The sequence below is a fragment of the Nerophis ophidion genome, linkage group LG03, assembly GCF_033978795.1.
Source record: "Nerophis ophidion isolate RoL-2023_Sa linkage group LG03, RoL_Noph_v1.0, whole genome shotgun sequence".
In the NCBI taxonomy this organism is placed as follows: Eukaryota; Metazoa; Chordata; class Actinopteri; order Syngnathiformes; family Syngnathidae; genus Nerophis; species Nerophis ophidion.
This window is the reverse complement of record NC_084613.1, coordinates 23591270-23610479: the sequence shown is the minus strand read 5'-3', so window position 1 is coordinate 23610479 and position 19210 is coordinate 23591270. Positions and strand designations below refer to the sequence as shown.

The 19210-nt window shown below is 37.9% G+C and overlaps 1 protein-coding gene across 1 annotated transcript in view; it reads right to left on the bottom strand.

Moving 5' to 3' along the window:
• Positions 1 to 3932, bottom strand: part of cspg4 (chondroitin sulfate proteoglycan 4) — a 159353-nt gene extending 155421 nt beyond the window's left edge. The window contains exon 1 of the mRNA XM_061894599.1: positions 3760 to 3932. Coding sequence (XP_061750583.1) covers positions 3760 to 3832 — 73 coding nt within the window. The 5' untranslated portion in view covers positions 3833 to 3932. The remainder of the gene's footprint in view (positions 1 to 3759) is intronic.
• Between the last annotated feature and the right edge of the window lie 15278 nt (positions 3933 to 19210).

Genomic DNA, 19210 nt, shown 5'->3' with positions numbered 1-19210 from the left:
AAAGTCTGGGGGTATTTATCGTCCCAGAAGGCGAAAAAACATCTGCTCTCCATCCAAATCCTATTCTGTGTCTTTATTTTGCTGAATCGCACGCCTTCAGAGCTGCTCCTGGGGAACCTCTGAGTGGGTAATAGGAGGACGCAATAGGCTGGAAAAAGTTGTGGGCTGCATGCTGGAAATGAAGGGAAAATGTTATTAGCCTCACAGGAGACCACATCTCTGGGCTCCCGTTTGCTCCGAATCTGCTTCTGATTGAACGGAGAGGCTCGGATTGGACGAAGGCTCCTTGTAGCATGTGGGCGTCATGTGGTACACGGCCTGTGACATTTGAAGATGTAAACACGGGGATGGCGATGGAACCTTGGCGGAGAACCCCCTCCTGACAGCTGGTCGCTGTGAAAGGTTGAATCTAATCTGGGACTGGCTACATCTGGCCAACATTAGCGTGAGCTCTCCAGGGTCAGGGCAGCAGAAGACAATTAGATGAGCCGATACTTTCCCCCCCCCCTGTATCTCATATCGATTTGATTAGCCGAAAATGCCACCCCGCCAGCCACTTTTTTCCCCATATCCTCTTCATGTTGCGCGAGGACACGTCGCAATCTGGACGAGCAAAAAAAAACCCGGACAGGCAGATGAATGTTTTCACGCCGCTGCAGGATTGATTCCAGCTTTTTCCGGCCAATCATCAAACACACAGCGAGACAAAGCGACGCTTTGATTGAATGATTGTGCGAACCAGGCGACGTTTCGGCGGCCAACGGCAAAATCGCGGCGAGGCCTTGCCCGCTTGTAATTGGAGTGCAAATTTGCGGCGCGGGTTTGAACATCTTGACAGCCGCCGTACGACTATTTGACAAAAGTACACTCTGTTTGCGGATGACGTTTCGGTTCCTCGTGCTGGAATTGCAACATGCTGTGAAGTCCGGATTTGGTCTTTTTGCCCCCCTTTCAGGCTAGTTGTGTATGTGAATGGACTGACAGATGTGTGAAGTGACAAACAGGTGTGATGTAGTAGTACTGCTAGGCCTGGACCTGGACATTGAACACACACAAGTAATTGCCAATAAACAATATAATGGTTTAACTAAGCACTAATGCTTTTCTTCTCAAATAGTGGGGTGGGACCCCACTGGGGGGGCGGGAGGCGTGGTGCGATGCACATGTGACCCCGGGGAACAGTATCATGTTTCAAACCTCACTTTGAAAAGCTGTGCATAACAAAACGTGTTTATGTTAGCCATTAATTATAACTTCCTCATTTTGATGATAAAAAAAATCCACAGAAATTGTTGATTTATTTTGGTTTTGTAGGTTCAAGCCATTTTTTTTTTGTTTGTTTACTGTATTCTCTGGACTATATAGCGCACCGGCATGCAGGACTCACCCATTAAATTTGTCTCACCGGACTATAAGCTGCAAATATATATATATATATATATATATATATATATATATATATATATATATATATATATATATATATATATATATATATATATATATATACATATACACACGCTGTAAAATTAGTTATTCACTCAGAACGATTCTGTATATGTTTATTTCCATACCTTAGCAGTGTCTGTAACACGGCAGTAAAAGGGCTGATCAAACAAAACGGAGGTCGTCGTCATGGACCCACTAGCTGCGGAAGCTAGCGCTCCAATCAGCTAAACAGAACGGTGACGCTTTGGTGTATTTACGGAGGAATTTTGTGAAATTGAAACAATACAAAAAGAATACTATTGTAAATTAATAATACTAACAAGGACACTCGTAAATGTGTGAGCATATTAGCTAATGCTAATGACACTGGCTTTATCACATTACGATAGCACATACAGATATGCATGAAAACACTCCTACAGACATCACACATGGGACGGTTTTGTAAGTATGAATAGTTGTAGTTATATTGTAAAACTTACAAACGTTGGTTGGAGTGATGAATGAGGAATACATACAAGTAGAACGCTATGGGTGGCGAGAAGACAGAACAGCACTTCTACTTCCTGTTAAGACGCTAAACGGAAAGACAAAGCAACAACTCCAGTAAGCGAACTCGTCCAAAAAGATGGCGCTATAGCACAAACATTAAAACACCTTTTCAGTCTGTTTGCTTGTTTGCATTATGGCCGTCAACGGAGAATAATTCCTAAATTAGCCGCACTGTATTTAAAGTGTGGAAAATAAGGAACGGCTTATAGTCCAAACTATACGGTAATAACTTTTTTGTATTTTTTTGTTTGAAGTTGATAAAAAAAAAAAAAGATAATATGAAAAAAAATTACAACAAATAAAAAATTATACATACATCATTATTTTCTGGAAAAAAAAGATAATATTAAAAAAATAACTACAAAATTAAATAAATAAATAAATATACATATATATATATATTTTTTTTAATAGTAATATATATATATCTATATATATATATATAGATATATATATATATATATATATATATAAATATATATATATATATATATATATCTATATATATATATATAGATATATATATATATATATATATATATATGTATGTATGTTTGGGAAAAATCACAAGACTACTTTGTCTCTACAGAACTGTTTCATGAGGGGTTCCCTCAATCATCAGGAGATTTTGAGGGAACCCCTCATGAAACAGTTCTGTAGAGACAAAGTAGTCTTGTGATTTTTCCCACACATACATATTGCGCTCTACCACGGTATCGAGCTCTATTCTCTGGATAATCCAAGTAAAACACATATACATATATATATATAAATCCATCCATCCATTTTCTACCGCTTATTCCCTTTTTGGGGTCGCGGGGGGCGCTGGCGCCTATCTCAGCTACAATCGGGCGGAAGGCGGGGTACACCCTGGACAATATATATATATATATATATATATATATATATATATATATATATATATATATATATATATATTGAATTAAAGATTAGGGTAAATAGGAATGGCAGTTTTTTTGGCATCCTTTATTCCGACCACACCCTATAGCAGCTGCCACAAGTGTCATTCATTTCCATGGCTAAGCACTTAATACTTTAAAAGCGGTTAACTTATTTTTGCACTTGTTCAAGATTCCTTGTAAAAATTGCCTGCAACGTTCAAAAGAGTGTTATGATGTGCCGCTGCTCGACCCTAGAAAAGCTCATATATTTTTTTCATCATTTCCGAAGGGGAAAATGTTAGTAAATATGTAACGCTTTTACTGTATGTCTTACAAGTTTCTCCGCAGTTGCTATGGAAACGAACAGAATACAATGAATGCTAAGTCAAAAAAAAAAAAAAAGTCCCAGGGGAATGACCGTTCCCGCTAAGCCTGCACAAACTGTACTGGCGGCGTGGAGGAAGTGCAACAGCTCCCTTGCGGCACACTGCAAGAAAGGTACTGAGGCTGACTTGTGCCTGAGCACTGAGGAGCCATTGTACGGACCCCCGCCTCCCTGATAAACTCACACTGCACTCTTACTTTCATCCCCCTCCCGGGCACCACCTCAGTATGGATACGCAGCACACGTGAAAGAACGATTCATGCAGAGAGGGACCTCCTGGTCGTGTCACCTGTCCCTCTCTCTTTTTTTTTTAAGCAAATACCAACACTCTTTGGGTGCAGACGTGGAAAAAAAAAATGCATTAGAAGAAAAGAGATGCTGATCAAGTTTGCAGCAGTTTTCCTCCCGTGCCAACGTGGACGAGATCAGTGAGGGAGGGGTGGGGTGCACAGAGTAACCATGACCACTTACCTCCATGACCGAGGCCGGCCAGGCTCAGCAGGGTCAGGACGGCGCCCACCAGGGCCAACTGCGGAGCTCTCATGTTTTAGTGCTGCAAGTTAAGTCCTCCGTTCTCTCTCTCTGCTTCAAGACGCTCCATTCACCGGGGCCTGAATGACTTTCCACTTTTAGGGGACCTTCTACACAGGATACTCCTCCATGCAAAAGGGGGCCGGGTCGGGCCGGGCCTGGGGAGGGGACCGGGAGAGAGAGAGAGAGCGACGCCCTCTCTCAACCCAACCCTGACACCCCACCCCTGCGCCAGCACCACTCCTTTCGAATGCTCTTATTACGCACATGTTCCGAGACTGAAGAATCACATCCTGTCTGGCTTTCTTGCCCTCCTTGCTGACATTAGCGTATGAGAGCCTCCCTTGCAATAGTCAGAAACCACTCGAGTCAAAGACTTGTCATTTTTTCCCGTAGGAAATAATGTAAATAGAAACAATCTGTTCCAGGGTCAAACTGTGGCCTTCGTATGATATGAACTAGGGTTTTACAATATACCGGTATTAGTGTAGTACCGCGATACTAATGAATCATATTCGGTACTATACCACCTCTAAAAAGTACCGGTCCACCAATAACGTATCTAGTCGATACTACTATGATTACATCTCTATTTGTTGTCATCACAAAATCTTTTTTACTTAAAAAAAAATCATATTATGTTTGTAAACTAAGGAAATACAATCTGTACGACTTGGTATCGGATCGATACCTTAATGTGTGGTATCATCCAAAACTAATGTAAAGTATCAAAACAACAGAAGAATAAGTGATTATTACATTTTAACAGAAGTGTCGATAGAATATGTTAACAAAGAAAATAAGCAGTAAATGAATAAGTAGATTGATAATACATTTTTCCAGTGTGTCCCTCATAATGTTGACACAATTGTAACGTCTGGTTGGCATAGCGATGCCGGGTGCATTCCTCCAAGGATGCGTCGGCAAGAACACAGCAAAAGGTAAGAAATAAAGGATTTATTCAAAGTAGTAAAACGGGCTAGAACAAAAACACTGGTGCTAATAGAAAAATCCAATCCAATCCAATCCACTTTATTTATATAGCACATTTAAACAACAATAACGTTTCCAAAGTGCTGCACAGCCATGTTAAAAACAATATTAAAAAACAAAACAATATTATGCTCCACCAATGACTGAATAAAAACAAAAAATACATAAATATAAAACCAATAAAAACAAAATAAAAACAAATATGATTAAAAACTATTTTAAAGGGTAAAATCAATTCAAACAGTAAAATAGAAATCAAAGTGTATAAAAAAACATACAATGTCCCTAAAAAGGTAAACAAATGGCGCTAGCATGGAGGCTAATAATAATAAACGAAAAAACACTAAACATGGCACGAAGGCAAAACATTCAGGGTCAGAGCTAAGAATAAGCAATAAGCATGGAGGCTAATAATAATAAACGAAAAAACACTAAACATGGCACGAAGGCAAAACATTCAGGGTCAGAGCTAAGAATAAGCAATAAACGTAGCATGAAAGCTAGCGAGTAATAATGAACAATAGCTGTCGTCACTTGTTGCATATAAGTAAATTAGGAACCCAGGATGAACAACGAAAAGGGGCGAGCTTAAATAAGGGAGGTGATTACAAGAAACAGGTGTGCGTGGATAGCAGGGGGCAGGTGAACTAATGAGCTACCGTGGTGACAGACTAAAAACGGAAATAAGGACGTCAAACAACAGAGTGATACCAAAAAGGAACAATAAACAAGAACATGTAAAGATCCGAACAGCGGATCGCAACAAAAATAATAGAATGATAAATGACACAATATGTTTCTGCACTTGTCAGCAGACTAATTAGGAGCCTTTGTTTGCTTACTTACTAATAAAAGACAAGTTGTCGTGTATGTTCACTTTTTTATTTAAGGACAAACTTGCAGTAAGTAACATATGTTTAATGAACCCTAAGCTTGTTTGTTAAAATGAAAACAATAATGCAATTTTCTGGGGTCCCCTTTATTTACAAATGTATCAAAAAGCACCGGTATCGGTACCAAAATATTGGTATTGGGACAACACTATTATGAACTGTGTAGGCTATGTTTTATTTGGGATTGTAGCATTAGTAGCTGTTATCAAATCACAAGTTACCTTTTAATAGAAGCACTTTCATGACAAATGATGACTAGCTATGGATAATTAACAATTCGCTCAGAGCAGGACAGCAACTGACAAAAATACAGCTAATAAAAAAATAACGTGTTTCCATTAATTAATAGTTATTTCTTATATATTTTTATCATAAATGTTATAGTACAATTCATACATTTACATTATGCAATTCACATGTCAAAAATTACTCGGGGTGCGTACCATTCACACGCTACTGAAATGCTCTCACTTACACTACTGAAATGCTCTCTCTCACACTACTGAAATGCTCTCACTAACACTACTGAAACACTCTCTTTCACACTACTGAAACGCCCTCTCACACTTATGAAACACTGTCATACACCACTGAAACACTCTCCCAGACACCACTGAAACGCTCTCATACGCACTACTGAAATGCTCTACTACGCTACTGAAACGCTCTGACTTTATATACAGAAGTGAAACGGTCTTATACACACTACTGAAACTGAGAGCGTTTCATTCATGTGTGAGAAAATCAGTTTTCAGTTGTTTAGTGAGGGCGTTTTAGCAGTGTGTATGAGAGCGTTTCAGTCGTGTATGTTACGGGCCCGTATTCTTATCTATTTTATGATATGTTTTATAGTAGAATTCATAATTTTAAATTCTGCATTTCAGATGGCAAAAATTATTCAGGGTACCAGTCACACACTACTGAAACTCTCTCACTTACACTACTGAACACTCATTCACACTACTGAAATGCTCTCACAAACACTACTGAAACACTCTTTCACACTACTGAAACACTCACACACTATTGAACCACTCTCACAGACACCATTGAAACTATGTCATACGCACTACTGAAATGCTCTCACAAACACTACTAAAACACTCTATCACACTTATAAAAAACACTCACACACTATTGAACAACCCTCACAGACACCACTGAAAGGCTTTCATACGCATTACTGAAATGCTCTCACATGCTACTGAAATGCTCTTACTGTATATGTAGAAGTGAAACGGTTTCATACACACTACTGAAACTGAAAGCGTTTCATTCTTGTGTATAGAGAATCAATTTACAGTTGTTTATGTGAGAGTGTTTCAGTAGTGTGTATGAGTGTTTCCCGTGTTCGTATCTACTTTTATGATATATTTTATGGTATAATTCATAAATTTACATTATGCATTTCAGATGGCAAAACATACTTGGGGTGCGTACCATTCACACACTACTGAAATGCTCTCACACACTACTGAAACACTCTCATTCAAACTTCTGAAATGCTCTTTCATACTACTGAAACGCTCTCACACACTACTGAAACACTCTCCCAGACACCACTGAAATGCTCTCATACGCTACTGAAATGCTCTCATACACACAAGTGAAAATCTCTTACTGTATATACAGAAGTGAAATGCTCTTACTGTATATACAGAAGTGAAACAGTCTTATACACACTACTGAAACTGAGAGTGTTTCATTCGTGTGTGAGCGAATACATTTTCAGTTGTTTATTTGAGAGTGTTTCAGTACTGTGTATGAGAGTATTTTAGTCGTGTATGTTAGAGGTAATTCTGAACAATGTCCCTAACAGGCTTGCACTCTTATTTATTTTTATGATATATTTTGTAGCATAGATTTACATTATGCATTTCAAATTTCTCGGTGTGCGTACCATTCACACACTACTGAAATGCTCTCACGCAAATACTGCAATGATCTCACACACACTACTGAAACACTCTTTCACACGACTAAAACACTCTCACACACTACTGAAACACTTTCACAGACACCAGAGAAATGCTCTCACTCGCACTACTGAAACACTCCCACACACTACCAAAACACTCTCACAAACACCACTAAAACACTCTCACACACACTACTGAAATGCTCTCACACACATTACTGAAATACTCTTCCACATTACTGAAACACTCTCACACACTACTGAAACACTCTCACAGACACCACCGAAACACTCTCACACACAAATGTCTTTTTGTTCGTCTGTATCGCTCTCGCTCCACCTCCCACTCTACTCTCCTCTCCGGCTGCTGCCTTTTAACAGAGCGACAGGTGATTAGATAAGCAAGCCCAGGTGGGCCACCTACTCACCTGTCGCTGATCTCGAAGCCCATCCTGGCATACCCCGCTTCACTGCAGGTCCGCAGGCCACCCCCCCAGCCACCCACAGTCTTAAACCTACTACTGAAACTGAGATTGTTTTATTCGTTTGTGAGAGAATCAGTTTTCAGTTTTTTATGTGAGAGTGTTTCAGTAGTGTGTATGAGAGCATTTCAGTCCTGTATGTTAGAGTTAATTCTGAACAATGTCCCGAACGGGCCCTCATATGCTTGCCTAATCTTGCTAAAATAATGTTTGCAGATATATTTTGAATTTTGAATGTTAGAATTTGCAGCCTGTTTAATATTTTAACATCCTAATTCTGGATCATTGGACCTTAAAATAAAGAAGACAGAAAATGGAGGCTGAGGTCCTCCAATGCCCAAGCAATACTCTGACGCGCCACACTGGAAGAAGTGGGGTACTTCAACCAACACAGTACCCAACCAGTACTTTTCTGTGTGTTAATAAATATTCGTTGTTTTGGATGATAACTTTTTTATTTATTTATTGCAACCGATTTTGAGAACCGCTGTTCTGCTGTTGTATCGTGTTTAATTATGACATTTCTGAATATCAACCACAGTTGCAAGTCCAAGACGTTAGATGGCAGTAGTGTATAGTTTATGGTTTGTCAGTTCAGTCTTTGCTGTCTAGTCTTTTGTTGTGACATATAAGGTGTTTATACTATAAACATTTTACTCATTGCGCACCAGCTGTTTGATTTTAATGTGCATCTTAGTTGTAGATTTTGTTAACCAAACGTAAAATTGCTAATGCTAATCAGTAGCATGTCAGTAGCAAAGCCAATGTATAATACCATGAATTGATTAACGTGGACCCCGACTTAAACAAGTTGAAAAACTTATTCGGGTGTTACCATTTAGTGGTCAATTGTACGGAATATGTACTGTACTGTGCAAACTACTAATAAAAGTATCAATCAATCAATCAATCAATGGCATCGAGCCGGCACATTTTTGGAGAAGTGGAGCCTTACTTTATTTACATTGGAGCATTATTTGCATTGTTGGCAATGAAAATTGCAACATTACCTAGAGCAGGGGTGTCTAAACTACGGCTCATGGGGTAATTGCGGCCCGTCTGAGACCTCAATTGGCCCGCGAGCCGGCACAAGTTCAACAGGCAATCTGGCCGGGCAGGGTGTGTACATATTAAATTTAAATATGTAGTGGTTTGATAGATGGACAACCTGGGTGACTCAGGCCCGTGACCATGGAGTGTACTTTTTTGAGAATGGATGCACAGCATGTACTTGTATGACCCGATCCAAACAAACTTCCCAAATCATGGTGCGGGAAAAAAAAAATTCAATCAGCACAAAAATTTAACAAACATGTCATACATAACACAAATTGCTCACTGAACTTTGTAGATGTTATAAAAAATATTAAAAAAAACAGCCAACCACGATAAAAAAAATTCATATTACACCCATTTAAATCCGTTGCAAGGTATGATGGTAAAAATGTAAACACCTCTCTTCATACTTATTCATACTTACCGAATTTTGACTGCTTGATATTTGTGATTTATTACAAAACTTTCAGAAAGCCATCACGTAGGTTAACCAGCCCAGAGTCGAACTTTTACGTGTCAACTGGATGCACAGATTGAACTTGTATGACCAAATCCAAACAACCTTCCCAAGTCATGTTGCAGGAAAAAAAAAAAAATCAACCAGCACAAAAAATAAACAAACATGTCACACATAACACAACCTGCTCACTGAACTTTGTGGATGTTATAAAACAAAAAACAGCCAACCACAATAAAACATTTTAACCACACCCATTTTAATCTGTTGCAAGGAATGATGGAAAAAATGCAAAAAGCTCTCCTCATCTATCCATACTTGGCACATTTTGGCTGCTTGATATTTGTGATTGATTACAAAATTTTAAGGAAGCCGTCAGGAAGCTACAAACCCTGTTTTCATATGAGTTGGGAAATTGTGTTAGATGTAAATATAAACGGAATACAGTGATTTGCAAATAATTTTCAACCTATATTCAGTTGAATATGCTACAAAGACAACTTATTTGATGTTCAAACTGATAAACATTTTTTTGTGTGCAAATAATCATTAACTTTAGAATTTTATGCCAGCAAAACGTGACAAAAAAGTTTTGAAAGGCGGCAATAAATACTGATAATGTTGAGGGATGCTCATCAAACACTTATTTGGAACATCCCATAGGTGTGCAGGCTAATTGGGAACAGGTGGGTGCCATGATTGGGTATGAAAACAGCTCCCTAAAAAACGCTCAGTCTTTCACAAGAAAGGATGGGGCAAGGTACACCCCTTTGTCCACAACTGTGTGAGCAAATAGTCAAACAGTTTAAGGACAACGTTTCTCAAAGTGCAATTGCAAGAAATTTTGTAATTTCAATGTCTACGGTCCATAATATCATCAAAAGGTTCAGAGATTCTGTAGAAATCACTCCACGTAAGCGGCATGGCTGGAAACCAACATTGAACGACCGTGACTTTCAATCCCTCAGACGGCACTGTATCAAAAACCGACATCAATCTCTAAAGGATATCACCACAAGGGCTCAGGAACACTTAAAAAAAACACTGTTACTAAATACAGTCCGTCGCTACTGTAACGACCTGGTCGCATCGTGGTGCGGATTTCGTTCACCCAGGGATGCAGACGGGCTTCGGACACAGTGTGCAAGTAGGAAATGATTTATTTAAGCAATAAAACAGACTCTGACAAAACCAAAAGAGCTAGCATGGGAGCTAGAAAACAAATAGCCTAGCGTGGAAACTAGCAGGTAGCGAGCAGCAAAACAGAAGTCGTCACTTGATGTCTAAAAACAAACTAGGAAGCAAGACTGACTGACTGGAGAAGACAGGCTTAAATAATGGCAGTAATCACAAGACAGGTGCACATCCGGAACAGGCGGCAGGTGAAAATAATGAGTAACTATGGAAACCAACTGAGAGGTGCATAAACAGGGACCAAAGGAGTCCAAAACTAACAGAAAAGACAAAAAGACTCAAAAATCTAAATCATAATATGATCCGGGCAGCGGATCATAACAGGTACATCTGTAAGTGCAAGATAAAGCTCTACTATGCAAAGCAAATGCCATTTATCAACAACATCCAGAAACGCCGCCGGCTTCTCTGGGCCCGAGATCATCTAAGATGGACTGATGCAAAGTGAAAAAGTGTTGTGTGGTCTGACGAGTCCATATTTCAAATTGTTTTTGGGAATATTCAACATTGTGTTATCCGGACCAAAGGGTAAGCGAACCATCCAGACTGCTATCTGTGATGGTATGAGGGTGCATTAGTACCCAAAAGCATGAGTAACTTACACTTCTGTGAAGGCACCATTAATGCTGAAAGGTACACACAGGTTTTGGAACAACGTATGATGCCATATAAGCGCCGTCTTTTTCATGGACGCCCCTGCTTATTTCAGCAAGACAATGCCAAGACACATTCAGCAGCGTGGCTTCGGAAAAAAAGACTGCGGGTAATTTCCTGGCCCGCCTGCAGTCCAGACCTGTCTCCCATCGATAATGTGTGGCGCATTATGAAGCGAAAAATATGACAGTGGAGACCCCGGACTGTTGAACGACTGAAGCTCTACATAAAACAAAAATGGTAAAGAATTCCACTTTCAAAGCTTCAACAATTAGTTTCCTCAGCTCCCACACGTTTATTGAGTGTTGTTAAAAGAATAGCTGATGCAACACAGTGGTGAACATGCCCTTTCCCAACTACTTTGGCACGTGTTGCAGCCATAACATTCTAAGTTAATTATTATTTGCAAAAAAAAAAAAAATTTTTTTTTGGAGTGTGAACATCAAATATCTTGTCTTTGTAGTGCAGGGGTAGGGAAACCTATGGCTCGGGAGCCAGATGTGGCTCTTTTGATGACTGCACCTGGCTCTCGGGTAAATCTGAGCTGACATTGCTTAACACGATAAATAATGAATAATTCCACTTGTAATCACAGTGTTAAAAATAACGTTCAAAATATAAAACATTCTCATGCATTTTTAATCCATCCATCCGTTTCCTACCGCACCTGTTCAAGAAGTTGTGTTAAAGGTAAGACGTTTTTTATTTATTATTGGTTAGTGTGGGTCTTGCCCTCCTGGGCGTTCTTCAGACCACCAAGCACCGACATGAGAGCCTGTTTCAGGGTTACAATATTGTTTTATTTTACAATTAGTCTCGCAGTTGCTTTCCAGCAATTGTCTTTTTCTCTTTCGTTCTCGCTCGCGCAGCCCCAACCCCGTCTCTCCTCCTGGCTGCTGCTTATAACAGAGCGACAGATGATTAGACAACAAGGCCCAGGTGGGCCATCTACACACCTGTCGCTGATTTCAAGGCCGATCCTGGCAACACCCCGCTTCGCTGCAGGCCCTCAGGCCACGGCCCCTCCACATTTAGCTTCAGAATAACTATGTTATTACAAAAGAATAAGAGACCTATTATACTCTAGAAATGTTGGTCTTACTTAAAAGTGCACGCATTTAGTTGTGTTCAGTGTTAAAAAAACATTATTTGGCTCTTAAGTAAATACATTTTAAAATATTTGGCTTCTTGGCTCTTTCAGTCAAAAAGGTTCTCGACCCCTGCTGTAGTGCATTCAATTGAAAATGGGTTGAAAAGGATTTGCAAATCATTGTATTCCATTTATATTTACATCTAACACAATTTCCCAACTCATATGGAAACGGTGTCTGTAAACAATCTCAGAGTTGAACTTTCCATTGCTCTTAATATTCAACTCTATTATTATAATATGTAAACACATATATATATATATATAATTACATATATATATATATATATATATATATGTAATTATATATATATATTACTTTGCATACAGTCTGCTTTTGTCCCTTGGCCACATTTTTTCAGCCCAAAGTGGCACCCCCTGTCAAAAACTTTCGATACACCTGACCTAGAGGTATGCTGAGTCAGCTCTCAGTTCTGCTGGGGATCCAAAGTGCAAAGAGCTGGCCGAATCGGCAACCGAACGTGACGTCCAGCGCTATCCCAGTACTGTAATAGGGTGCTGTTGGATTCTACGTGAATCGGTGCCTGGTAGGACCAGGAAGATGTGGTTGTTGCCAAAAAACGTACCAGATTCAGTACTCATTCCGAATAGGGAGGCACATTTTTTTCTTTGTCAAGCCGATACAATGTTTGTGATTTTCCAAATTCAAATTAAATTGTAGTTTGTGCACATCTTCATTTGCGGCTGGCCTCTCTCGGGGAGCAGGCGTGTTCCTGGGCTTCCAACCGTTGTAGTGATGCGGGCGTTTCAGGTGGCTGATAAGGTTTGATGTGTTGAAGTGCAATTATTATTTTTTTTGCATAAATAGCATGTGAAATGTCTTCTGCCGAAAAAGTGAAGAAATCCCACACTATAGACACCATGTTTGTTTACAAGGAGCATGAGAATGTTTATGTCATGCTATTGACAGAACAAAAAAGTAGCACTTAATAAACTCACTGTAACCACCGACTTGACATTATGGGTATTCCTGTCTCCTTGGGGTACTAATTTATTGAATGTTTTTTTCCCTAATGTAGCTATTTTATTAATGTATTTATTTTATAACTTTCTTTTATTGTATTTTCTATTTCTATTATTACAAATTGTTTTCAAACGATTTCTTTTTACTTATTTTTTCTTTTTAAATCAGTCGAACTGCTAAAAACATCACAGATGGGACCGTTTGGTAAGTAAGAATTGCTTTAGTTATATTGTAAACTTACAAATGTATGAAATACAAACTTGTATGAATGAAGAACATTCATACAAGTAGAAAATGCCACGGACGGCTAGAAGACGGAGCGGTCCTAGTACTTCCGGTTGAAAGCTCAGTCCAAACAGAAGGGCAGTGCAGCACTGCAGGGGTCCAAAAGATGGTGCTGCAGCACAAACAATAAAACACCTATTCCGTGCTTGTTTTTTTTATTTCAAAACTATTGTCAGCAAAGGAAAATCCATAAAAAAGACACAGAGTTCAAAGCGTAGGAAAAACTTAATGCCTTATAATCCAGATTTTTTTTTTTTGTTGTATTTTTTTTTTAAATTTTATTTTAAAAACAATTTTAAACAATTAAATGTTTTTAACCTATGTATTTTTTTTAATCGGGTTTTAATTTTTATATTTCTTTTTTAATTTACTGGAGCTATTTTCTAATGTTTTCAGTCTACGGCGTCATATCGCCCATACAATTATCAGTGTGTTATTCAAATTAAAAACGTTTTCTCTAAAGTTATATGTATCTACAGGTTCTTAAACTAGACAATTTCTTATCATATAAAGAAGTGTTATTTAGTCAAATATAAACAGGATATCAATCTTTAAAGGCAAATTATACATTTCCAACTTACTGTTCTTTGTATATGAGTTGCGTCTCAGATTTGAAAAATTGTGCAAGTGTAAAAAGTAGTTAAGCACTCTTCATTTGTTCAAATCTTCCCAAACAATGAAACACATTCCTGCTCTGGTCTCCTGGACATGACTTTAAAGTGCTCATTTCTCACAAATATAATATATTTTTTTGGCTTAATAGTGAGTGGTGTTGCCTCATTTCCTATGCCAGAATGCACTTGAACGCACCACAAAAGGCTGTTGCACCTGTTCAAAGGTAAATACATTAGCATTATGCAAACGCACGCACTGGACCAGGGGTCACCAACGCGGTGCCCGCGGGCACCAGGTAGCCCATAAGGACCAGATGAGTAGCCCGCTGGCCTGGTCTAAAAATAGCTCAAATAGCAGCACTTACCAGTGAGCTGCCTCTATTTTTTAAATTTTATTTATTTACTAGCAAGCTGGTCTCGCTTTGCTCAACATTTTTAATTCTAAGAGAGACGAAACTCAAATAGGATTTGAAAATCCAAGAAAACATTTTAAAGACTTGGTCTTCACTTGTTTAAATAAAGTAATTCATTTTTCCCTTTGCCTCTTATAACTTTCAGAAAGACAATTTTAGAGAAAAAATACAACCTTAAAAAGGATTTTCGGATTTTTAAACACATAAACCTTTTTACCTTTTACATTCCTTCCTCTTCTTTCCTGACAATTTAAATCAATGTTCAAGTAAATTTTGTGTTTTTATTGTAAATAATAATACATACATTTTAATTTAATTCTTCATTTTAGCTTCTGTTTTTTCAACGAAGAATATTTGTGAAATATTTTTTCAAACTTATTATGATTAAAATTCAAAAAAATTATTCTGGCAAATCTAGTAAATATTTAGAATCAAATTTGAATCTTATTTCAAAGTCTTTTGAATTGATTTAAATTTTTTGTTCAGGAAAATCTAGAAGAAATAATGATTTGTCTTTGTCAGAAATATAGCTTGGTCCAATTTGTTATATATTTTAACAAAGAGCCGATTGTATTTTAACCTATTTGGAACATGTCATCAAAATTATAAAATGAATCTTAATCAGGAAAAATTACTAATGATGTTCCATAAATCCTTTTTTTAATTTTTTCAAAAAGATTTGAATTAGCCAGTTTTCTTTTCTTTTTTTTCAGGTGAATTTTGAATTTTAAAGAGTCGAAATTGAAGATAAACTATGTTTCAAAATTTGATTTTCCTTTTTTCCTGTTTTTTCCTCTTTTAAACCGTTCAATTAAGTGTTTTTTTCATCATTTATTCCCTACAAAAAACTTTTTGTAAAAGGAAAAAAAATGTACGACGGAATGACAGACAGAAATACCCATTTTTATATATATATATATATATATATATATATATATATATATATATATTTATATATATTAAAGGTAAATCGAGCAAATTGGCTATTTCTGGCAATTTATTTAAGTGTGTATCAAACTGGTAGCCCTTCGCATTAATCAGTACCCAAGAAGTAGCTCTTGGTTTCAAAAAGGTTGGTGACCCCTGCACTGGACTATTTATTAGGAACATTTTTAACATTGCATTTTTTACGTAGCTATAACTATTAATCATACAAAATATGTATCAGTAAAAAAAATACAATTTCATTATCCCGTAACATCTTTTTAGCTTCAGTTCTGTCCTGCTGGGCAATGACGCATTGAAAACGATCAGAATGACGCAATCAAAGTGAAATTCACCACGCTGCGTTTGATGGGAATCTGTCACGCTTTTCTTTTTTTTTTTTTTTTTTTTTTTTTTTAGCGGCCAATTTACCACGCTAATTTTTGCAGGACAGGCCGACTGCGGTGCATGAGGCGTTTTAGGCGGCCGCGTAAATGCTCCACCGCCCTTATCAAAGCGGCATGTGAGGCGTGGTCATGATTTCGATTTCCAGGCTTCGCAATGCTCCGTTTCCCTCTAGCTTATCATTCATCTATAAGTGTCTGACAGCACTTCCTTTCTCTAAATCGCTATTTTGGCTGGAGTTGCTGGAGCGGGCCGAGTAGCTGCCTAAGCTGCGTAAATAACGTGACATCACAGTGCAGTGGTAAGAGTCCAATTTCCATTCAGGGCTTCTGTCGGTGCGGTGAGCAACACACGTGCATCAAAATAGCACATGTCAACGTTCTAAACACAATTTACGACTTGTGTTTGGTGGAGTTCAACAGAAATGGTCATTACGCCGCTGGTTTGCTTTATTTGATGGTCCAGTCCAGGCCTATGGAGGTTCATTTGTGTCTTTATTCCAAAAAGCACTGTTTTAAACATTGAATTTATGTAACTGACTTTTTTAGCGAACTTAATTTAAATTATTCAGATAATTTAATTGATTAAAAAATATGTTTCACAATATGTTAAATTTCAAAAGTGTGTTAAATACAGCGTAGAAATTAATTGTATAATAATTCAGTGTAATAAAACCTAGTGGGTTAAAAAAATTGTAAAAAAATTCAGTGTAATAAAATCTAGTGTGTAAAAATTATTTGTTAAACAAGTTCAGTGTAACAAAAGCTAGCCTGTAAAAATAAATTGTAAAAAAAATCAGTGTAATTAAACCTAGTGTGTAAACATGTATTGTAAAAAATGTTCGGTGTAATTAAACCTAGTGTGTACAAATGTATTGTAAAAAAAAAAAAAAAATCAGTGTAATAAAACCTGGTGTGTAAAAATGTATTGTGAAAAAAAAATGAGTGTGATTAAACCTAGTGTCTAAACATTTTTGTAAAAAAAATGAGTGTAATAAAACCTAGTGTGTAAAAATTTAATGTAAAAAAAACAGTGTATTTAAACTTGGTGTGTAAAAATTAATTGTAAAATAATTCAGGGTAATTAAACCTGGTGTGTAAAAATTAAGTCCCAAAAAATTCAGTGTAATAAAACCTAGTGTATAAAATTTAATTGTAAAAACAAATTCAGTGTATATAAACCCAGTGTGTAAAAATGTATAAAATAAATAAATAAGTGTAATCAAACCTAGTGTGTAAAAATTATTTGTAAAAAAATTCAGTATAATAAAACATAGTGTGTAAAAAAATAATTGGAAAAAAAAAATCTGTGTAAAACCTAGTGTGTAAAAATTAATTGTAAAACTTTTTTGTGTAATCAAAACTAGTGTGTAAAAATCAGTTGTAAAATAATTCACTGTAATAAAACCTAGTGTAAAAATTAGGTCCCAAAAAGTTCATTGTAATAAAACCTAGTGTGTAAAAATAAATTGTAAAAACAAATTCAGTGTAAATAAACCTAGTGTATAAATAATTGTAAAAAGAAAAATCAGTGTAATTAAACTTAGCGTGTAAAAAAAAAATCTGTGTAATAAAACCTAGTGTGTAAAAATGTATTGTAAAAAAATTCAGTGTAATACAACCTATTGTGTAAAAATTATTTGTAAAAAAATTCAGTGTAATAAAACTTGGTTTGTAAAAAATTATTGAAAATAAAAAGAGTGTAATAAAAACTTGTATGTAAAAAATAATTGTAATACAAATTCAGTGTAATACAATTTTAGTGTGTAAAAATTAATTGTAAAAAAATATTCAGTGTAATAAAACCTAGTGTGTGAAAATTAATTGTAAAAAAAAATCAGTGTAATAAAACTTAGTGTGTAAAAATTAATTCAAAAAAAAAAAATCAGTATAAAAAAGTCAGTACAGACATTTGTTGCTTAAAAACCGCAAAACTCACTTCCGGGTGACCTGTATCACGTGACTGAAAACTTGACACCTCACTGATTGGTTCTGAGACAGGATCGATTGCTTCAGTCTTAATTCACCAGAAGTGAGTCTTGAAGCAACAAATATTCCTCCGCTGTTTTTTGTACCCTGAATTTTTAGATGCTGAATCTTTTCACAAAATTGTTTACATACCGAAGACCTTTATGAAGAAGAAACATCATGGACCCAGTTTTCCCTCGCCCGGACGCGGGTCACCGGGGCCCCCCTCTGGAGCCAGGCCCGGAGGTGGGGCACGATGGCGAGCGCCTGGTGGCCGGGCCTGTTCCCATGGGGCCCGGCCGGGCACAGCCCGAAGAGGCAACGTGGGTCACCCCTCCAATGGGCTCACCACCCATAGCAGGGGCCATAGAGGTCGGGTGCATTGTGAGCTGGGCGACAGCCGAAGGCAGGGCACTTGGCGGTCCGATCCTCGGCTACAGAAGCTAGCTCTTGGGACGTGGAACGTCACGTCACTGGGGGGGAAAGAGCCTGAGCTAGTGCGCGAAGTCGAGAAATTCCGGCTGGATATAGTCGGACTCACTTCGACGCACAGCAAGGGCTCTGGAACCACTTCTCTCGAGAGGGATTGGACCCTCTTCCACTCTGGCGTTGCCGGCAGTGAGAGGCGACGGGCTGGGGTGGCAATTCTTGTTTCCCCCCGGCTCAAAGCCTGTACGTTGGAGTTCAACCCGGTGGACGAAAGGGTAGCCTCCCTCCGCCTTCGGGTGGGGGGACGGGTCCTGACTGTTGTTTGTGCTTATGCACCAAACAGCAGTTCAGAGTACCCACCCTTTTTGGAAGCGCTCGAGGGAGTACTGGAAAGTGCTCCCCCGGGTGATTCCCTTGTCCTACTGGGAGACTTCAACGCTCACGTTGGCAACGACAGTGAAACCTGGAGAGGCGTGATTGGGAAGAATGGCCGCCCGGATCTGAACCCGAGTGGTGTTTTGTTATTGGACTTTTGTGCTCGTCACAGTTTGTCCATAACAAACACCATGTTC